The 24,020-nt window shown below is 40.5% G+C and overlaps 1 protein-coding gene across 2 annotated transcripts in view; it reads right to left on the reverse strand.

Moving 5' to 3' along the window:
- Positions 1–24,020, reverse strand: part of pde4a (phosphodiesterase 4A, cAMP-specific) — a 74,950-nt gene that overhangs the window by 19,110 nt on the left and 31,820 nt on the right. The window contains exons 2-6 of one of the 2 annotated variants that reach the window (XM_073838449.1): positions 8,883–9,068; positions 8,031–8,067; positions 7,833–7,903; positions 6,511–6,560; positions 2,900–3,012 (exon numbers count right to left, since the gene is read on the reverse strand). In XM_073838449.1, the coding sequence (XP_073694550.1) occupies positions 2,900–3,012; positions 6,511–6,560; positions 7,833–7,903; positions 8,031–8,067; positions 8,883–9,068 (457 nt within the window). Of the gene's footprint in view, positions 1–447; positions 1,999–2,899; positions 3,013–6,510; positions 6,561–7,832; positions 7,904–8,030; positions 8,068–8,882; positions 9,069–24,020 lie in introns of those variants that run through there. The other variant, XM_073838456.1, reaches the window with a different exon arrangement.

The following is a 24,020-nucleotide window of genomic DNA, read 5'->3' on the forward strand; positions in this document are numbered from 1 at the left end:
AACTTCAAAATATTGACCTCAGGTCAGCCTGAGACAGAGCAATGGAGAGCTAGCTTGAGGTAAGCAGTAAGTAAGTGTTAAGAATGCCATCCTGAGACACAAGCCCACTGTACAGATTCTGTCCATCTCTAGGCACAGAAACAACATAAGCTAAGAGCTACGGCGGCAGCCATTTTCTCCCTGCCTCTCAAAGTGACACTGAATAAGTGCAGAAGTTCAGAGCTCAGGTTCTGAAGTATGGAGACTGGTGCAAATTTGGATATACTCAGCATGCAACGAACATCAGTCTTATCACATGTAGTCTGTTCCAGAAGCATAACAGTGCAATCAACCTCAGCAAGTTTTCTTTTTACCCTGTCCTAGTATGTCCACATTTCTATTTCTCCCCTTACTGGGACCCGACCAATGGTTTGCTAGCAGTTATTTTGATACTTGAGTTGGCCCTACCTGGTCCCACCAGCCAATCAGCCAGGGTTTGGAGCAGGTCTCACAGAATAGATCCATAAAGGGGGTCCTACGCTCGGTGGCCTGACCACCCCCATCCAGCACCCCATCTGCAGCTGCTCCGAGATCCAGCTCTGACCCTCTTCTCCCCTGCAGGGGGCTGTAACTGGAGGAGTGGGCCAGCCGGTAGCCTCCGGGCACAGGTGAGGGGCAGGAAGAGGGCGACGGGTCAATGGCCTCCACTACGCCCATGCTGAGGGTGACGGACGGCGTGGACCGCTGGCAAAGGCAAGAGGCGCGGAAGTGCACGGGGGCCGAAGCGCGACGGGTGCCCCAGCGGCATGTGGGCGTGGTCAGGGTGTGGGCAGAGAGGCCACAGCCTAGTAGGCCAGGACGCTCCAGAGTGACGGCTGCCCCCAAGAGGCGGGGAGCAAGCGGGGGTGAAAGTCCAGCGGCGAGCGCTTACTAACGCTGTCTCTCTACATGCAGCAAGCGGTACAAGAACCAGGCCCTCCTGAAAACCACCAAGCAGGCTCCACGCCGATCTGCAGGCGAGTGTCCCCTGTGAACGGCCCGCCAGGAGCCGCCCAGATCCACAGGCCAAAGGGACTACATCTCATCCCAGCAGCTGAGCAGAGCTGACCCCGATCCAACAAGAGGGGGAGAAAGCGGCAAGGGGTGGAACGGACAAAGATGGAGAGTCAAAGAGACGGGACCGTCTGAAGGACACGGAGAGGATGCGGTGAGAAGGGGGACAGAGGAATTATGGAAGAAAGAAGAGCAAAATGCAAACAGAGACTGACTGAGAGATGACAGGAGGAGGAAGGAAAACAACAACAACACAGGTGCAAGCAGGAGAAAACGGCTGAAAGGAGACAGAGAGGACGACGGAAACAAGCAGACGCGGAGAGATGGGGCCTTTAGTCAAAAGTCAAACTACAAAAGAGCGGTGGTCTGGAAAAACATCCTTTCTCTCTCTCCCTGCGTCGATACCCCTCCCCCACCGCAGAGCTCCAGGACCCGGGCCCAGCGTTCCCAGCGAGTTGTGTTCAGAGCGCACAGTCCAAGGAGCACAATACCAGTCCTGTCAGCACAATGCAGCTCTCTTCAGCAGCCCTGCTGTTTAATCCACACGCGGCGTCAGACTCGCCGATGCAGCTCAGCCGATGCTCTGCCTCTCGCTCTGTTTCCCTGGATGCTGTAGACAGATCTCGCAAGCTAATCAGCCGCTGTGGCAGGAGGCGCGTGCTTGGGTGTGTGTGCTAGTGGCGTGTGTGCGTGTACACGCACTCTGAGAGCGCATGTGCGGCAGACGGCATGTAAGAGTGTGGAAAAATGGAGAAACGTCTGTACGTGTGTGTGCGTCCGTGTGTGTGTGTGTGTGTGAGAGAGAGATGTATTTAATAGTCTGACAAAAAGGAGGGGAGGGAATCTAGGCTTTAGTGTTTCCGCTAATCTCTGCGTATGGGTGTGAATATCTGTGTGATCAAGCTCTGTCTTAATCAACCAAGAGATATTTCATTCACACACAGTGCTGCTTACTCCTTAAACTGACATCTGTCCTATCAGGTATATAGCAAAACACACAAAACATTGGTATTATGGTGTATGGACACAACCACACAAAAACTGCACATCCAAAGTCCTTATGGTACTATCTCTTTAAACAGGCAAGCTATGGAAGAGAGCAACCGATTTTTCATTGGCCAGCATCGAAATCACATGCCTCATGGCCACAGTGAAGAGCCAATGGTTAAACTGGCAGGGTAGACCTTGCTGCAGCTCGATAGCAACGAAGGTTACAGCAGTAACACTGGCATCAGGACCAAACTGCAGCCCCCTCCTCCCTGCCTCATGTCCTCCTTATCCACAAACCCCCTATTTTCTCCCTCTCTCTCCATCTCTCCTACACTTCTCTAACCGGAGCATCGTGTAGGACAACGCTGGCAGAGTTGCATGCAAAAGCTAGTCGCATCAGTGTTAACGGATAATAATTAAAAATACATTAAAATAAGAACAACACTCAGGCACTCACTCCTGCTCAAGAATCTTTCTCCGCATACACACAGATATAGTCCTTTATGCGTGATAATCCACAGAATGGCACATGTTGTGGCACAGAATCTTGAAACCTCTTCTTGATGAAATCTAATTTGCCAAGTTTTTTGTAAAATGTAAAGGATGGAAATTATAAACAATGGAGAAAATACCTAATGCAATAAGCCACAACCTTGTGGTAGACTGTGTAGGTAGAAAGTTCCACATCTGGCAGATTTTAGTTCCAACCAGCTCCAACTCACTTACCTGGAAGTTTCTAATAAGTCTGAAGACTTTGATTAGCTGGCTCGGATGTGTTTAATTAGAGTTGGAGCTAAACTCTGGCCCACAGGTTTGGACACCCTTGTTCTACAGAAACCAAACTAGGCAGCACAGATGCAAGTGATTGAAGAAACACCTTGTTGGAGGCCATTTCGCTAACAGAGCGGTGGGTCTGAATGGTCTCCAGCTGGTCCAAACACCAGTCAAGTTCCTCCAGAGTCTCTCGGGCCAGCTGCTGGTATGTCTCATCTGCACAGGACATAAGACACAGCAATCAGCAGCACATCACAACATTGCTGTCATAGTCATATGCATTTAACACTCGCTGTGTGACACAGTGAGAACTTCGTTTGCGAACAGTGGGGATGTTGTTTCCTGACAGGAGGAAGTAAAGAATTGTCTGAGTGATGTCTTTATAGAAAAAACGTCCAAGCATGAATATTTCAAGAACTTCATATGGAGAGATCAAATGTCTCATAAATAATGGATCTTTTGCCTCATAAGAATGAATAATCATATTTTTTCAAACAAGAGGAAAAAAGAATTACAGAATTAAGTCTATGGCTGTTAAATTGGCAAAATCATGAGATACATACTGATTTGTAAACTTATCAAAGAACCTCAGTGAATACTTATAGGATAAATTAGAACATCATAGCCAGGTTTATCAGAATCTGACCTCACTGACCTCGGTTTACATGCAAACCAATAGAGCATGGTTTGGTCAGTTGGTCACCGGATGTGCAGCCATATTGGAGATACATAAATGTAAACAACAGCATGGATTGCACGGTTAATGTACTACTGAAGACATTGTTCTATTAATTTATGACATCTAAACCATGGAAAAAAACATTTGGAAACTGCTAAATCACATAGAGAAGGACTTAGTAAGCAGAAAAGGGCAGAATATTTTGACAAACTAAAGTTAATAGGGTGTAAATATCTGTATGAGCTGGCTCTTTTGTTGTGGACTGACAACCTGACAATTCTTTAATTTCTTATCCTGACATACTTTGTGTTTTGGCCAAGCCCATACACAAGTTCCATTTGGTTCAGTTTACGCTTAGTGCCACCAATATGGCCAACTTCCAGATAGATGACATGTTGTAAAAACAATCTATCCACCTTTTTCTTCCCGTGAGAGTGGGCATGGCCATTTGTAAATTTTATGGGTCTGGCTTCCGGACTCATCCACGTCTAGCTATTTTTAGCTGTACAAAACTGCTTATTTTGCTGCTTGATATTGCAAATTTGTATGACTTACCATAGTATTTTAATGTATTATATAAATTATGAAAACACTGGTTTGTAGTGCAAACCCTGATAGCACATGTACATAACAGAGATGTCTATTTGACGTCTGTATTTACATCTGGAAGACGTTTTTAGCAGATGTACGTGTGCTATCTGGGAACCGTGTACTGCATGTTATTCTTTTCATAATTTTCTTATAGCGGATAATGAACCGGAAATCTCACCCATAGGCTTACTTCCGCATTGAAGAAAAAGGTGGATAACCTGGCAGTACAAGAAAATCAGGTTATTCCCAGTCGTTGACATCAAAACTGAATAAAAAGTTGTCTCTGAGTGAGTTTTCCCAGTGAGTTATTTTGTGAATTAAGGGACAAGAAAAATCCGTTTCCATTGCAGTTTTGCGAAATATGACTTTTTCAAACTGCCTGAAAAACCACCTCACTCAAGCGCAAAAACTTTTTTGTGATTTTTTTTTTTTTTTTTTTGCGAAATTGACTTTCCATTAGGTGTATTGAGTTTGTTCTTAGCTGGTCATGAGCAGGTTTAAGCTGGTTCTGAGCTGATTATAAGCTGGTTATGAGTCGGTCCTGAGCAGGAGCTAGTTGCTCACAGGGTTCCCACACCTTGGTTAACTTCAAATTCAAGGACCTTTCAAGGACTTTGCCTGTCCAATACCCTCAAATCCAAGGACTTAAGGTCATTGCGAAATTTTTGTATGCGTTTCTTTTTTTCTATTCATCATATTTTCCTATCAAAATGCTTGCTATGGATGCGAAAACTCAGGAAATCTAACCTGATAAAAAAATTTTTGTGATAGACAAAAGTTTCGAAGCAGTGTGTAAACATGATTGACACAACATGAGATCCTATTTATTTTGGATCCTACAAAAATTTTGGAAAAGAAAATTTCAGACTCAGTGTACAATGACCTTTAATATGGGGACACATTTTAAGTGACAGCAACGTGTTTACACAAACACAACTATGTAGAAATTATTTTTTCCAGCTCTTTCAAGGACCTGTATATTTTTTTTCAGGGCCTTGACTTTTTTTTTTTTTCAGATTCACAAACTTTCAAGGATGTCAAGGACCCGTGGGAACCCTGGGACCTTAAACCAGCTTATAACCAGCTTATAGCCATGCTTCAAAACATTCCTAACCAGCACATACAGTTTATTTCGACAGGGGAGAGATGACTGACAGGACAATGTCAGAGGATTTGATATGCAACAGATCCTGAATGTCATTGACAAATATCTTGTAAAATCACTAGTGCCGCTTCCGTTACACAGAGTATGTGTGACCATGAATTTCAAAAGTGAAACGCAAGTGTACATTTAAAAGCCCACAAATTCTATACAGTATAATTACCCAACTCATTGAAATCTACCTGTTTTGACTGGCTCATGCTTAAGCCAATGAGAAAGAAAAATTGGTTTAGTGTGATTACATGACCACATGCATTGTTGGCTTAATCAAGCATAATCAAGTTAAGGACATACATGTAAATGCACTCAGTAAGGGCCAATTTATCCAAAAATTGGGCTATGTGTCCAATTTTTCGCCATCTACCCAAGATTTATTAAACCATTTCAATATAGACTTCACTTTGTGCACATAATCAATGTTGTGCTGGAATATGTCATTTTTGTGTATGGCATTATGATTTGTCCTCACAAAAATTACTGCAATTTGCTACCTACTTAATTAAAATGGTGTATCTGCATATCTTTGTCTATTTAATTTATATTAGAAGATCTAATAAGGCCTCACGATAAATTCTGTCATTAATCACTCACCCTCATATCATTCCTAACCTTTAAGACTGTTCATCTTCAGAACACAAATCAAGATATTTTTTATGAAATCCAATAGCTTTCTGAGCCTGAATAGACTGCAATACCATGTTCAAGGCCCAGAAAGGTAGTAGGGAAATCGATAAAATAGTCCATTTGACATGGTGGTTCAATTTTATGAAGCTACGAGAATACTTTTTATGCGCAAATAAAAGAAAAATGATTTTATTCAATAATTTCTTTTCTTCCCAGTCAGTCTTCGACTTGCATTCACGAGAGAGTACCACGACACATACACTGAGTAATGCACGAAGGTCTTACAGGTTTGGAACAACATGAGGGTGAGTAATTAATAACATAATTTACATTTTTCAATTATATAACTACTTCATTTATCATAACTAATTCATTTTGAAAAGTTCAACATGTGGAGTATGTTCACTGTTGATAAGCTTTAGAGTTCCTCATATAAACTAGCATCTGAGGGCTGTTATTTGGCTAGTTAAAGCATCTGGTTAGGTTCCAGACCTGTTTCCCATATGGCTCCACTATTTCTGATGCTGTAATGCATTTTACTGGCAACAGTGCCTACAAGAGGAAGTGTATTCGTAATGTGAGAGACACTGTGTGGGAGAGTGCTAGTGTGGGAGATAGAAAGCTCACCAGTGACTAAGTTGCAGTACAGTAAACATACCTGAGAGCGTTGCTGGGGGAACCGTGGGTTGGCTGGTCACTGGTGACCTCCTGTGGACAAAAAGATAATTGCATCAGCGATAATGGTGGAGGATGCCCTCTACTGGCAGATATCCAGTTTGCAGTGCTCACTGGGAGGAGGGCTGCACCTGATATCAAACTGTTCTAAGACTGTGGGTCAAAGGCTTGAGCCAAGTTTTCATGAGTTGTATAAGAAAAAAATGCTGTCCTTGACACGTAAAATTATGTCTGACTGTTCCCATATTCTATATAAGGAATATCAACCTTTGCCATCAAATAGAAGACTGAGAGTACCATATGCTAGAACGAATAGATTACGGAAATCTTTTGTTCATCAGTCAGTAAAATTAATTAACCAGAACTGGGGGTCAAAGTAGGCAGTAATACTCGGAGGAATGGAGGGTACTTAAGTATTTGAACAGTAGACGGATTTGTATTGACATGTATGTCTTTGAATGTATTGTATTGTGTAATGTGTATTGTTGTGAATTAATGTTAGACAGTAAACGCAAATAGGATGCAAGACAATTTTTGGAAGAAATTCCAATAATAAAGTGAAATTGAATTGAATTGATATAAACTGAGCAATGCGAATATAAAAATATTACTAAAAAATATTGTTTATTTTTGAATGTATATTATATGTAACCCTGGACCACAAAACCAGTCATAAGTAGCACAGGTGTATTTGTAGCAATAGCCAAAATTACATTGTGTGTGTCAAAATTGTCGATTTTTCTTTTATGCCAAATTAGGTTCCTTAAAGATATTTTGTAAATTTCCTACCGTAATTATATCAAACTTAATTTTTGATCAGTAATATGAACTGCATTTGGTCAACTTTAAAAGCGATTTTCTCAATATTATTATTATTTTTTTTTTTTTGGCAACCTCTGATTTTAGATTTTCAAACTGTTGTATCTCGATCAAATATTGTCCTATCATAACATCAATGGAAAGCTTATTTATTTAGTTTCCAGATAATACATAAATCTAATTTTCAAAAAATTGACCCTTATGACTGGTTTTGTGGTCCAGGGTTACATATAAATATTATAGTATAAAAAGTATGTACTTATATCATTAATAAAAAAAAAATCACATAAAATAAAGTCTGTAATATAAAATCTTATTTTTATGTTAAAATTAATAATTAGGCTGTATGAATATGCTTTATTTTGTTCATTATTTATCACGAATAAAATACAAAAGTGCTTTTTTGGAAAAGACACACAGTGGCCATAAGGGGGCAGAGCAGAAATAAAGAAACTGTTGCATCAAAGCTAGGAGAGCAGAACTGACTTGTTGGTGGGAGTCGTGACGTTGGCGAGAATTGTGAAGTTGCTTCTGACAGTTCGTAGACTAGCCAACACCTGTGTTGAAGAGGAGGAAGAAGAGAGAGAGAGAGAGCAGGATATCACTCAACTTCACCTCAGCAAGTCATGACAAGCAATTAGCACTCATTATATACTGCTTGCCAGACATAACAGTAGCCCTTACCTGAGCAAAAGGGGTGACTATGAGATCTTCAGCATGGCTGCAGAAAGAGGAAAGAGCAGTTCCAGTAAGAAAAAATGAAAAGGAATTTAAAAAATACTACGTATTTGTTTACTTTTGTTGATGCTGGACCACAAAACCAGTCTTAAGTAGCACGGGTATATTTGCAGCAAAAGCCAAAAATACATTGTATGGGTGAAAATATTCAATTTTTCTTTTATGCCACAAATCATTAGGATATTAAGTCAAGATCATGTTCAATGAAGATATTTTGTAAATTTTCTATTGTATATTTATCAAAACTTAATTTTTTTAATTAGTAATATGCATTGCTAAGAACTTAACTTAAACAACTTTAAAGGCGATTTTCTCAACATTTAGATTCCAGATTTTCAAACAGTTGCATCTCAAGTAATACTGTCCTAACAAACCATACATCAATGGGAAAGCTTATTTATCAGCTTTCAAATAATGTATAATTCTCAATTTCAAAAAATGTACCCTTATGACTGGTTTTGTGGTTCAGGGTCACAAATGGTCTTTTACAATATTCAGATAAAGCTAGAATTATCCTCAGGTGTGAGGAAACAGTTTCAACCCAACAGCAAAACATGCAGTTTTTTATGGCCATAATCCAAGCGGCAGTCACAGTGGTCACCGCTGCATGCTGGGAGCGTGAGCATTTCTAAGGGTGTAACAGTATTATAGTGAGACGGGGAAAGAGGGATTTAGTTGATGTGCTTAATGCTGCATGGTGATTCTGGGATAAAAGAACTTCCTCTGAGGCCTTTTAGCAATGAAAAGTGAAGACAGTAATCAGTGAAACTGTGCTGTGAATTGAGAGAGACGGCTTACCCCTCGCTGTTGATGGAGGAGTTTCGTGACATGGTCTTGGGGGACATGTCGTAGTCAGAGTCGGAGCGGTAGAGGAAAGATTCCCTTCTCTGACTCTGAGGGAAGGAGGGATGGAGCACCAGCCCAGGACTCGCCTGCGAATCCATAGGGCTGCGGCCAGGAGAGGGCCCATTCTCCCCATCATAGCTGTAGAGAGAGAAAGACAAACCAAAATGACAGGGGGAAAAGTAAAAATGCATGTCTTGTCATTTAGCTCGTACAACGCTTCGCCAGTGGCGGCATTAGATTCCCAGTCTCTGGCCAACACAGCACAAATAGAGATGTGAAACACAAACAATCGTGATTGCCTCTTACTCTAGAGACAGCAAACGCACTCTGAATGTATAAAGAGCTGATGAAGGCTGTGTCACCCTGAACAACCATTAAAGGAAATCACCAGCCTAATCAGAGAAGAATCCTCAGCCGCCACTTCACAATTTATATTCTACGAGCACTTTGCGGCTTAAAGGAATAGTTCACGCAAAAATGAGAAATCTGTTATTATCTGCTTACCCACGTCACCAAACCCATATGCATATGACATTTTTTTCTCAAATGTTTTTTTTTTTTAATAGTAGGTACAAAATGCAGTTTCAATGTGCTCTACACAATCCCAGCTAAGGAATAAGGGTCTTATCTAGCAAAACGATTGGTCATTTTCTAAAAAATTAAAAATCAAAAATTGCATACTTTTTAACCTCAAATGCTTATGCAATAGCTCGACTTTACACAATACATAGTCACCTTGGAAAGGTCACGCGTGACGTAGCTGGAAGTACAGACCCAGTGTTTACAAAGCAAACATGCAAAGAAGATCAAACGCCCTTTGCAAAAAAAAAAAAAAAAAGGTAAAACAACGGCAAATGACTTTGAAGTTGGAGGAGAAAATTGAACATTTTTTTTAACCAAAGTACACAGACGAATAACTGATTACAGTTGCAGAGCTAGTGCAAAACAAACATTTGTGATTAAAAATATATACATTTTTATTTTTTTAGAAAATGACCAATCGTTTCGATGGATAAGACCTTAGATGGGATTGTGTAGAGCTCTTTGAAACTGCAACCTGCTGATCTCCATTGAAGTCCACTATCTGGAGAAAAATCCTGCAATGTCTTCCTTAAAAACTTTCATTTCTTTTCAACTGAAGAAAGAAAGACATGAACATTTTGGATGACATGGGGGTGAGTAAATTATCAGGAAATTATTATTCTGGAAGTTACCTAATCCTCTATACTTAAAGGAGTAGTTCACTTCCAGAACAAAAATTTGCAGATAATGTACCCCGTTATCATCCAAGATGGTCAAGACTAAAGAAATTATGTTTTTTGAGGAAAACATTTCAGGATTTCTCTCCATATATAATGGATATCTATGGTGCCCCCAGAGTTTGAACTTCCAAAATGCAGTTTAAATGCAGCTTCAAGGGCTCTAACAATTCCAGCCAAGGAAGAAGGGTCTTATCTAGCATAACGATTGGTTATTTTCTAAAAAAAATGTACAATTTATATACTTTTTAACTGCAAACCCTTCGAAGCTGCATTTAAACTGCATTTTGAAAGTCCAAACTCGGGGGCACCATAGATATCCATTATATTGAGAGAAATACTGAAAAAACATAATTTCTTTACGACTGAAGAAACAAAGGCATGAACATCTTGGATGCCAAGGGAGTACATTATCTGTAAATTTTTGTTCTGGAAGTGAACTACTCCTTTAAGAAAACATGGAATATGCTGACGTGGACTTCTTATATGGTGTCCTTTTTTGGTCCTTCATGTTTCATAGAAAAAAAGAAAACCAGGTTTGGAATCACACGTGGGAGAGTTAATAATTGCATCGTTTTAATTTTGGGCGAACTACTGCTTTAAGCTTTGCACTAAACACAGACATCTGTGAAAGGACTAATCCACGCAGTTTTAGCATTAAACATGTGACTAGTGGAAAAGTACCGGATACAGTGTCTGACCCCATCTGGGGTTATAATAGACGTACTGTATTTGCTCAGTTATCGTGGCTCTGTGATAATGAACGAAGACTAGTCATCCGGAGAAGCTTAATGACTGCAGAGCTGAAAGTGAACATGAAACCTTTTGCAGCTCATTCACCTGTAGTAAAGAAGGCACATAATGGTGCCAAATCTGAAAGCAAAAGCTGGAACTGCTGGAAACAGCTCATCCCACAAAACCAGTCATAAAGGTCATTTTTTAAATTGATTTATGCATCATTTGAAAGCTGAATAAGCTTTCCATTGATGTATGGTTTGTTAGGATAGAACAATATCTGGCTGAGATGCAACTAAATCAACAACTAAAAATCTAAATATTGCGAAAATCGCCTTTAAAGTTGTCCAAATGAAGTTCTTAGCAATGCACATTACTAATCAAAAATTAAGTTTTGATATATTTACAGTAGGAAATTTACAAAATATCTTAATGGAACATGATATTTACTTAATATTCTAATGATTTTTGGCATAAAAGTAAAATCAATATTGGCTATTGCTACAAATATACCCATGCAACTTAAGACTGGTTTTGTGGTCCAGGCTCACATTTAGCTGGGGTCACCTGAATGCTGCGACTGAAAAAGCATCTGCTCATGAAGCTCAAGTTGGGGACAGAGGTCATGGGCACGCTGCGAACATAGCCGAGCAGAAGAGAGAAGAGAGGACTCTCGCATCATTCCCAATTCCTCAGCTCTGGTTCCAGCCTCCTCTGAGTCATGCCGGGAATTATGGGTACCGGCACCAGCGAAACCTCAAACCAAAGCCTACACTTCAGAAGTGAAGCGTCAAAACTAGGCGCCTGCCAAGACTTCAGTCTCTCTCTCGCGCTGTCAGTCACTCTTCCTCCCCCTCACTCCCTCGCTTCTCACAGACAAAATACTAAAACCCCTCTTCCCACACACGGTGCATGCAGCATCTGAGCTCGTCTCCTGCCCCTAACTGCAGAACTGAAGGTACTTTTAGCCCGTGGCTATGGAAAGCTCCCGTTTCTGCGTGGCAGCTGGTGAGTCGGATCTGGACTACGCCTAGGTTCAAGTCGGTATTTCCAACACTTGTTTACATTTTCTTTATCATACAGACGTGCTACAAGTGCTACAGCACTTGAAACGTGCCTGTGCTGGTCCTTTCTATAGCAGCTGCCGTCCCCTCTCTCTCTGGAGATCTTGAGTGATGTGAATGCACCGTAAACAGGGCCTGCCTGTCCTTTCTACATGCCCCTCGAGACAAACACCACCTCAGGCTCTTGACCTACACCTCCTCTTCCCTCATCTTCCAGCACTCTGCCTTCCATCTGAATCCAGTTGCTCCTTATCTCTCAGCTCACAGAATTCCTCTCGCAGCGATGGAAAGACCGAGCGACGTGAGCGACAGAAGATGCTTAAGAAAAGCGTGAGGAGAGCAAAAAACATGAAGGAGGAGAGGAAGAGCAAGGGGGAGGGGGTGACTCATGGCCTATCTAAATATTTACATGCCCTAGGTGCATGTACGGCTTCTTCCAAAACCATTTTATTTTCCCAGCAACAACTGCAACAGCAATTACACATGACAACACACAGTTGACCTTAAAGAGTCAACTTACCACTCCTTGTCACTATCTGCATAACTACAGCAGTCAGGCTTTGCTGCGCAGCTTTCTGTAAACCCATTTCCTATTTTTATGAGGAACAAGCTCTTTTTTTCAGCATTAACACGGCGCCTTTCGCTCAGAGTGTGTTGCTTTCCTTGCACTGTATTCATGCCTGTAGAGGTAGTGTGTGTGTGTGTGTGTGTGTACGAGAGAGAGAGAGAGAGAGAGAGAGAGAGAGAGAGAGAGAGAGAGTGAATGTGTGGGCGCACACGAATGCTCCTGCTTTTCTGTCTGTGCTTCACTTTAATGCCTCCTGTAGTCATGTGACATTTGTGCTGCTCAGAGACTATCCACAAAGGAGCGAACAATAAGAAATGAGAAGCCTTGTCAACCAGTTTCCCCCTCTCCTCCCCTTTCTTGTGTTGCGAATCGAGACCCTCTCTTTCTCTTTCACCCGCATTCTGCCTCCTTCTCTCCTTCTCTGGCTTTTTACCAGTCTCTGTCTTCTGTCTCTCAAAGATCTCTGCCTTTCACTGCCTCCTTCTCTGTAATTTGTGTCTATGGATGTGACTCAGCCCAGAATAAAAAGCAAGCAGAATGCATGCTGGGATTTTGGAGTTCTCATTTGTTTATAAGGCTCAAGAGACACGCTCGCTATACCCTCAGACGCACAATCAAAGGGCATTTTTGTGCGTGTGTGCACTAACTCTTGGAAATTCAGAAGTGAGCTCCAAGAATGGAAGGAATCCAACATTTTGCTGTTTTAGGAATTATTATACAGTTTAAGTCAAAAGTTTACATACACCTTGCAGAATTTTTATTTAGTACTGACCTGAATAAGATATTTCACATAAAAGACGTTCCCACAAGAGAAAATAATAGTTGAATATAAAAAATGACCGTTTAAAAGTTTACATACACTTGATTCTTAAAGGGACGGTTCGGAGTAGAATTGACTTCATTGCTATGCACTCCGAGGCCCATGTAAATACCCCATCCGAAGTTTTATTTTACCTTAGTCAAACATTTATGGAGATATTAGAGTTTTTCGAATTGCTTGTTACAGGAGTGAATGGTACATGTGATGTATCTCGTAAATTGCACCACTAAACGTGCAAGTAATCTTACCAAACTTGTACAGTAGTGTAAATAGGTTATGTACTCACAAAACGCTGCATCGGAACATTTGTAAGTCCACCATGAGTGTTTTAAAATCCCGTTTTAGCCGATCCCTATTAGTCTCAAAAACTACAAATGGCGACACGTCGACGTCACTTCCCTGGTTTGAAAAAAGCACGTAAAAGTCCTCCTACAAGTTGACATGCAGACAGATGTAGTAGGAGGACTTTTACGTGCTTTTTTCAAACCAGGGAAGCGACGTCGACTTGTAGTTTCTGAGACTAGTAGTTCTCGGGTAAAACGTGTTTTTAAAACACTCATGGTGGACTTACAAATGTTCTGATGCAGCGTTTTGTGAGTACATAACCTATTTACACTACTGCACAAGTTTGGTAAGATTACTTGCACGTTTAGTGGTGCAATTTACGAGATACATCACATGTACCATTCACTCCTTTAACAAGCAATTCGAAAAACTCTAATATCTTCATAAATGTTCAACTAAGGTAAAAAAAACTTTGGATGGGGTATTTAGATGGGCTTCGGAGTGCATAGCAATGAAGTCAATTCTACTCCGAACCATCCCTTTAATACTGTGTTGTTACCTGAATGATCCACAGCACAGAGTCCCTTGTTTATCCTGAACAGTTGAACTGCCTGCTGTTCTTGAGTTTTTTTTTAATTTATTTTTTTTAGCATTTTTGTGTATTTGATGCCTTTCCAACAATGACTGTATTATTTTAAGATCCATCTTTTAACACTGAGGACAACTGAGGTACTCATATGCAACTATTACAGAAGGAAAAAAATGTTCACTGATGCTTTAGAAGGAAAAATTATGCATTAAGAGCCGGGGGTGATAACTTTTGAACAGAATGAAGATTGCACATTGCACATTACATTTTTCTTATTTTGCCTAAATACCTTTTTTTTAATTTAGTACTGCCCTTCAGAAGCTACAGAAGATACTTACATGTTTCCCAAAAGACAAAATAAGTTAAATTTACCCTTAACTTAAAATTTAAAAAGGCTCTTAATGCATCGTGTTTCCTTCTGTTTTCTTCCTTTTTCTTATTTTGCCTAAATATCATATTTTTTCATTTAGTACTGCCCTTCAGAGGCTACAGAAGATATTTACATTTTTCCCAGAAGACAAAACAAGTTAAATTTACCTTGATCTTCAAATTCAGGCTCTTAAGCATCAGTGAGCGTTTGAACGTTCTGTAATAATTACATTTGAGTCCCTCAGTTGTCATCAATGTGAAAAGATAGATCTCAAAGTCATACAGTAATTGATGAATTTGGGACCTGAAGGATTTTTCTGAAAAACAGTGGGCAGTTAACCTGTTCAGGACAAACAAGGAACTCATGAACAACTATCACAAAACAAACAAAACAGCTGTGGATCATTCAAGGTAACAAAGTATTAAGAATCAAGTGTATGTAAACTTTTGAAAAGGGTAATTTTTATAAATTCAACTATTTTCTCTTCTGGACTATATGTAAATGTCTTTATGTAATATATCTTTTTCAGATCAGTACTAAATAAAAAATAACATGCAATTTGTATGATCCCTCTTATTCTGGTAAAATAAGTTACATTTTGCAGATTCCGCAAACTTTTAACTTCAACTGTAAACAGCACAGACATAAAGTTACACCTGTATGTGTGAAAACAGCTCATGTTAATAATCATAAAATGACTGCAGAAGAAGAAGCAGCAATTATCTTGCTTCAGTAATCAATAAGGGTGGAAAAATGCATTAAGCTTTCATCATAGATAATGTACTCGCAAAATACACACACAGGATACGCCATTGGCAGCTCTTGCTTTCATTTGCCGATAACAGAACCCCCGGAGAGTAGCACTCTGGACAATGACATGATGATCATAGGGGGCACAGAGGAAAGGATTTGTGCCAGCTGGGTGAGTTTCTTATAAAAGATAACACATTAGCATCAGCACATCCCTGTGCCTCTGAAAACAGATCCTAGCAAATTGATTGGGCTGTTTATGTATCTTCTACACCTCGCTAAATAACCTTGGAGTGACTGTAAAAAGCTGCAACCTTACAATAATTCCACAAGACAAGAAAAGCAATTACTGCTTTCAAATACAAAGGTGCTCAAACTAATGCGCACCAAAGTCTAAAAATAAAAGGAATGGCTATACGGTGAAAGTCCTGAGGGAAGAATTAAAATTCATAATAGCTCACACATGTGCCCCCCGAAGGCTTCACACAATGAGGACGTCTTCCTAACGTCCAAGAGGCTGCCCGAATGTGACAGCACAATTAAAGTCATTTGATAAATGTTGTACCGTCCTCTACACAGTCCAGGATAGTGCAAGCCTAGGCATGATTCTTACGTTCTCAGCCTTTCGAGATGGCAGTTTTGAAGTTAATTGAATATAAATCTGGGCCTATGAGTAATAGAGCGAGTAATGCTCTAAAAGAAGTAGCTTTGAGTCACAAGGATTTGGAGTAAAAGAGGACTCGCCAAATAAGCGCATACACTAAAGATCACAATCTTAATGCGACCACCATGTAATCCCAAATTTAGGTAGGTGATCCATCGAGCCCTCGTCTCAGGAGCTCGCCTCTGTTGCATTTACTCCCCATTTGCCACTACAAAGTGTTCCGGTAGCTCATTCCCGAATGTTCTCACTTACAGAGCAATAATAAAGGAATTTGATTATGTTCCATTAATACTCCGGGTTTTAAAAGGCTTTGAAGTTTGAGTCAAGAAGCTGATTGAATTAATTAAAAACTTGCTGTACAGTATGAGGGACGGCATGGAGGATTTACAGGCTCACTCCATCCGATGACCCTCGTATTGATTCCCTACTACCAGTAAACACAAAACCTAGGCCCTGGAGACTCTCAAGCTCCCTGAGCGCACGGCTGCAATCCATCAGCGAATTCTTTAATTGGGAAGAGCAATTTAAAAAAAAAAAAAAAACCTTCATTCTCTCCCTTTCAGTTAATGATTAACGCCTCCTCCGACCCCCAACCACCGCCGCCCGCTCACCCGCTCCCAGCACGGCAGACTGAATGGAGAGTGACAGTTATTTCCTGCCTCCACTTTCTCCGCTGCCAAGCACAGATGCTTGTTGCTTGTGCACCAAGTGCACACCAACGCCCCCGATGACTGCTTCCCCCTCTCCTCACCCAGGCATTTAGCACCTGGTTGATTGCAGCATGCAGAGAGGGGGCCAGAGGAGAGGGTAGATGTTGGGGAGTGAGGGGCAATCATAAAATCAGTGGCGACTCTATAAGATGCTGTCACATCGCTGCCTCTTTAATCAGCAGCTTATACCATGTGATAGAGCTTTTATTGTGGCGCTCTGTCCCTTTTGGCAGTGCATTACAGCGAACTGTGTCTCATCAGTCCCCGCTCTGACTCACAGAGATATTTAAGGGAGCATGTGGAACACTCTCCTCCAGCAGCTAGAGTCCTGGTGAAGCCTGCAAGGCTCCTGATGTTCCCCTACACGTTGGTCCGCCGCTCTGACTTTTCCCCCGAGACAGGTGAGTGACCGGCTCCCGGAGGACAGGTAAGCATAGAAGCTGAAAGCCGGCTGTGATCTGCACCGGAGGCTGTGCCCTGTGTCACAGTCCCTCAGAAAGAGGCAGGCCGGCCATGCTGCGCTTCCTGGCGGGAAGTCATCTTGCCGGACACCGTGCTCCAGTCAGATAAGAGAGCTGGGGATTACAGCAGATTATCTGACAAACAGGATCAGAAGCACCCCATTGAAAGTGTCCCAACAGCAAGAGCTCTACCATTACAGACAAGCCAGGCATCTGCCCTCAGAAAGAGGCTTTAAAGCCTCGATACCATTGATTCCACTGTACAGTCATTTCTCTGAGAGCCATTGAGAAGATTGCTTTTACTATCTATATTATGGCTGGATGCGTTTCCAAATTCCATATAAGCCTCGGCTTTGCATGTAGAGAGTCACTCTTCTGTGATGTGCGATGTTGGAGTCCTGTAAAGACATGATAGGCTGCCACAAAACTTGTTTTACTACCGTCCCGCTCCCTGTCTGTTTCCAATATCTCTGAGTAACACGCTCTATCAGTCATTCATGCATTTACTTGTTCTTTTGCTTGATATCTCTATTTTCATGAGTCCTTGTGGGATACCTTTCAGTTCGCATTAGCCAAATGATATTAGCACACTGCAGACTTCAACAACAGTACTCTGTCTTCGCTATAAATACAAAATAGAATTTTTTTGTTAGCATTTACATCAGCATGTCATTCCAAATCAGTCTTCATTCCACAAAAAAAAAAAAACATTCCCTGATCATTTACTTACCCAAGTAAGTATGTCATCCAAGATGTTCATGACTTTTCATATCTTCTCATAAAGAAATTAAGGTTTTTGAGGAAAACATTACCGGGTTTTTCTCCATATGTGACCCTGGACCACAAAAGTCATTAGGGTAATTTTTTTTTACATTGAGATCTACACATCATCTGAAAGCTAATAAACAGGCTTTCCATTAATATATGTTTTGTTAGAATAGGATAACTATTAGAAAATCTTGAATCTGAAGGTGAAAAAAAATCTAAATATTGAGAAAATCACCTTTAAAGTTGTCCAAATGAAGTTCTTAGCAATGCATATTTTTAATATATTAAAAATTAAGTTTTGATATATTTATGGTAGTAAATTTACAAAATATCTTCATGGAACATGATCTTTACTTAATATCCTAAAGATTTTTGACTATAATTTTGACCCATACAATGTATAGCATATTGCTACAAATATACCCATGCTACTTATGACTGGTTTTGTGGTCCAGGGTCACAAATAATGACCTTCAACAGGGATCAATGGATTGAAGGTCCAAATTGCAGTTTTAGTGCAGGTTCAAAGGGCTCTAAATGAATAAGCGCCTTATCTAGCGAAACGATCTGCCATTTTCTAAAAACAAAAAACCTAATTTACTTACTTTTTAACCACAAATGCTCATTTTGCACTAGCTTGACCTCACACATTGTGTTGGAAAGGTCATGCATGATGTAGGCGGAAATACCGACCCAGTGTTTACAAAGCAAACAAATGTCCTTTACAAAAAATAAAAGATAAAACAGCGATTTTGAAGTTGGAGACAAGCATTTGTGGTTAAAAAGTATATACTTTTTTTTTTTTTTTTAAATGACCAATCGTTTCGCTAGGTAAGACCTTATTCCTTGGCTGGGATCGTGTAGAGGCCCTTGAAGCTGCAATTTGGACTTTCCACCCATTGGCCACCACTAAGTCCACTATATGGAGAAAAATCCTGGAATGTTTTCCTCAAAAACTTATTTTCGACTGAGGAAAGAAAGACATGAACATCTTGGATGACATGGAGGTGAGTAAATTATCAGGATTTTTTTATTCTGGAAGTGAACCAGTCCTTTAAATCATGTGGTAGCTTTGTTTGATCAATTGTACAAAAGTATGTTGTAATTAACTGAAAAGAAGTGATGTTTGATTTATATTCATGGACAAATGGACAACTGGAAAAATATGTAAATTTTGTACATTTTAAAGTTAAATTCTTCTATTTAATGGACTTTGAGAGTTCAAAATTAAGAGCTCCAACTCATGTTCTTAACTAAGAAAACTTAAATTAAATTAAACTTAAATAAAGTTCAAAAAGTTTTAGGAAGCCAAACAAATTAGAATATAATAATAATAATAAAACAATAACTGTAATAGCCGTATACTGCAAAACATGTGCACTGTAAAATAAATGAAAAATAATATTTTATAGGTATATTATTTTTGCTTTACACTACAGTAGAGAAATTACAATACTTCTTTCCTAATTTCTACACTTGAAAGCGATATTTTGAATTTGGACTGCAGTAACGTTTAACCCATTTAAACCGCTAGCTGTCAGCAATTCATACTGCACTTTTAAGCTTTTTTTGATGAAAAACTCCAGCTTCAGTGAAAACAGGCTTACAAAACTGCAAATCTAGTGAAATGCTGTAATCATCTGCCGCAAACTGGTGGCTGTTGCATTCCCAAACGTGCGCTAAACTCTCAGCACATGCAATAAACTAGCTCACTGCATTCACTGTGAACGAAGCACGAAGTGCGTGCTTTGCTTTGAAACGTGCAGCGAAAACAGACTTGATAAAGGGATTAGGCCATATTATGCTTTCAGTTTTAGTTCATTTGACAAATACTGTGCCAAAACATAATAGACCAAAACACAACTTTAAAGATCTTCTATGTTTAAATATAATCTAAAAACTACACGATATTGATAATCATTATATCCCTACTAAAAACACAACCCCTGTTGTGCACAGCATTCATGACTGGCAGGCTGACTGTAATAAATTATTCTATTCGCCACCCCACTGCGCTCTCCTCTCAATCCCATCCTGCGGTGTCACCCAGCTGTGACCTCATAACAGCAAACTTCACCCGGTGAACCCCACTGCCGTGCCACAGTAACCATCACAGAGAAACATTACTCAGTGGTGATGGCGCTGCCCAAGCCAAGCAGCCAACAGCCTGCCAGCTCCCTGCTCAAAAACTCAAATCTGACTAATTCCTACTGAGTACAGCCATTGGCACCCCAAAGGCTCTCTCTTCCCCCCGCTACGTTTGCTCCTTTCATTCCCCAGCGCGACTCAGCGCACTAACCTTTTATATGGAAATCGTCCCTGTGCATCTAGGGGCCATGAGGAGTAATGGGAAACTATTAAGAATCTGGTTTCCAGCATTCACATCTTTTAACAAGCTTTAGTGAACTGAAATGTCAGGGGGAAGCCCCGAACAAGTGTTTGTTTTAATGAGGGTTGCTTGCGATTAGCATCTGTCTGCTTTCAACACTCAGCGGCACTTGAGCAATTCCATCCTCACTGGTTTTAGGATACTGGGATTTACAGCACAGCACATCGCATCACAGGCTGAATATATAAACGGACTGGGAGGAAGATACACGAAGTCCCGCTTACAACTGAAACAGTTCATTCTCAGATACAGTAGCTGGTCTGAAAGCTTTGTTTACATCTTATGCCAACGAAAATAGACTTTTAGGTAAGCGGCGATGCTCCATTTCACTGTATGACGACATATTGATTTGTTAATAGCACCAATCGAACATCATTTCCTGGTGTAATGACCAAGACAAAGAAGTTACCGAGGGAAGGAATTCCATAATCAAGAGAGCAGTGGTCAGTTGGCAGTTTAACAAAGGCCCTTCAGAGACATCTCAAGTGAACTGGAAATACAATTAACACACTGATGTAATGAGCCAATCAGGGATATTGACACCGGCTCAGATCCAGTAAAAGCATTCGTCCTGTGCTTTTAGATGGCACATAGCGTCTCATGCTGCATACACCAAATCTGTAATGTACAAACCAGCTTCCAGAGCTGCACCCCCACCCTGATCTCCTAGTGCAGCCCACACACAGAGGGGTATTTTTAGCGTATCACCCTGTCTCTGAGATGGAAAGCATAACTCCCCCTCTGCAGGCTGGGGCTGCTGGGGCTCTGTTATTTTAATCCAGACTGGAGAGAGAGATACAGAAAAAGAGGGAGGGAGTGAGTCATCAAGAGCTACCTTTGTGTCAGTGTAGAGTTGTCTTCTGCGCCACCATCATCGCTCCATCTCTCCCTGCACCAATCTATCTCTTACATTTCAGACACACATCAGTGCTAGCTAGCTATTTATCTATCTGTCTATCTCTTTTTATGTTACATAAATACACACTGATCAGCCACAGCTTTAAAACCATTGACAAGTGAAGTGAATAACAATAACAGTGACAGCTCTTGAATTTCATGTGTTAGAAGCTGGAAAAATGGGCAAGTGAAAAGATCTGAGTGACAAGGGCCTAATAGTGATTGCTAAACAACTGGGTCATCTCCAACGGAGCATCTCCACAATTCTTCTGGGGTGTTTCCAGCGGGTAATACCTACCAAAAGAGGTGCAAGGGAGGACAACTGGTGAGCTGGCATCAGGGTCATGGGTGCCCAAGGCTTAATGATGCATGTGGGGAGCAAAAGCTAGCCTGTCTGGTCCAATCACCTAGAGGAGCTACTGTAGCTCAAATAGCTGAAAAACATAATGCTGGCCATGCTGACCAAAAGTGCCTACAATAGGCATATGAGTGCAGAAATGTACCATGGAGCAATAGAAGAAGGTTGCCTGTGATTAATCACATTTTCTTTGAGATCAGGTGGACGGACTTGAGAAGAGATTGCAGAGGGATGCAGGCAACAGGAGTGTTATGCTCCGGGCAATTTTCCGCTAGGGTCCTGGCATTCAAGTGGGTGTTACTTTGATATGTATCACCTACATAAAGATTGTTGCAGACCACGTACACCCCTCATGACAATGGTGTTCCCTAATGGACTTTTTCAGCTGGATAATGCACTCTGCCACATTGCAACTGGTTTGAGGAACAGAGTTCAAGGTGTTGCCTTGGTCTCCGAATTCCCCAGATCTCAATCTGATTGAGCATCTACGAGATGTCCTGGACCGAATCCAATCGATTTAGGCCTTATCTCGTCTATAGGACCTAAAGATGACCTATTATTCAAAAATCACTTTTATAAGGTGTTTGAACACAGTTGTGTGGCCGCAGTCCAAATTTCTCCCCACATAAACATCATCATAAGGAGAAATCCTTGCCCATTTGTGACGATCTCTGCCCTGTTAGCATAGACACAGCCCTGAGTGAGAAGCAGCAGTCCACCATTACTGTTTTCTTGCTGTAGCTGCTGGAGATATGTGACCCTGGACCACAAAACCAGTCTTAAGTAGCACGGGTATATATAGTTTACAGATAATATAATCCTCCAAGATGTTCATGTCTTTCTTTCCTCAGTCACAAAAAATTATGTTTTTTGAGGGAAAACATTTCAGGATTTTTGTCCATATAGTGGACTTCTATGGTGCCCCGAGTTTGAACTTCCAAAATGCAGTTTAAATGCGGGTTCAAACGTTCCCAAATTTGGTTGTAAATGATCCCAGCTAAGGAAGAAGGGTCTTATCTAGCGAAACAATCAGGTATTTTTCTAAAATTACAATTTATATACTTTTTACTTAAACGCTCGTCTTGTCTTGCTCTGCCTAAACTCGTTTTTTTTCTGATTCAAGACAGGGCATGTTGAAAAACTCCCTCAACTTCAAAACCTACTTTATTGTTTTACCTTTTTTGTTACTGGGTCGGTACTTCTGCAGCGATGTAGGATGATTTTCAAGTGATTTTTGATGTTGAGGGAGAAACCTACCCTAACTGTTTTGAACCAGAGATGCGCAGACTACTCATGCACATCGCAGAGAGCGACAAAATGAGCATTTAAGGTTAAAAAATATATAAATTGTACTTTAAAAAAAAAGAAAAAAAATATCGTTTTGCTAGATAAGACCCTTTCCCATTTGGGATTATTTGAAGCTGCATTTAAACTGCATTTTGAAATTTCAAACTCAGGGCACCATAGAAAGTCCCACTATATGAAGAAAAATCCTGAAATGTTTTCCTCAAAAAACATAATTTCTTTATGACTGAAGAAAGAAAGACATGAACATCTTGGATGACAAGGTGGCGACTACACATGTCATGTGCTACGTGTTTGTTTCCCAAATTGTCTTCTGAAAGTGCTTCTTGGCACTCTGTAAACCTAATATTGCTAAAGCCATTGTCTCTGCCTGTTTTTACTGATGCTGCCTTTGCATGCTCCCAAAATGATTGTAAATAGGAATGTGGTAGTTAAAAATTGCATATGAAAGTGATGTGAAGTCGACCGTTTGAATTTGTCGAGCTCATAATCATAAGCGGGCTTATAAAGTTTGTTCTCCGAAGCAACCAGCTTATTTGCATTCAAAGCGACAAACACAAATTTAGAATTTTGGCTACCCTAAAAGTGGCAATTTTAACAAGCTATAAATAATTTTCTGTCGGGTATTTTGAGCTAAAACTTCACATACACACTCTGGGGGCATCAGAGACTTATTTTATATGTTGTAGAAAGGGGCATAATAGATCACCTTTAAAGGGATAGTTCACCCAAAAATGAAAATTCTGTCATTAATTAATCACCGCAGGTCGTTCCAAACCTGCAAGACCTTCGTTCATCAACACAAAATTAAGTTTTTTGATGAAATTCAAGAGATTTCTGACCCTGCATAGACAGCAACTGACATGTTCAAGGCCCAGAAAGGTAGTAAGGACATCGATAAAATAGTCCACATGGTTCAACCTTAATTTTACGAAGCAATGAGAATAATTTGTGTGCAAAGAAAACGAATATAAAAGACTGACACAGAGGAGAATAAACTGATGATTAAAGTCACTATTCCCGTAGCTTCATAAAATTAAAGTTGAACCACTGATGTGACATGAACTATTTTAATGATGTCCTTACAACCTTTCTGTG

Source organism: Garra rufa, chromosome 1, assembly GCF_049309525.1.
Source record: "Garra rufa chromosome 1, GarRuf1.0, whole genome shotgun sequence".
Taxonomy (NCBI): Eukaryota; Metazoa; Chordata; class Actinopteri; order Cypriniformes; family Cyprinidae; genus Garra; species Garra rufa.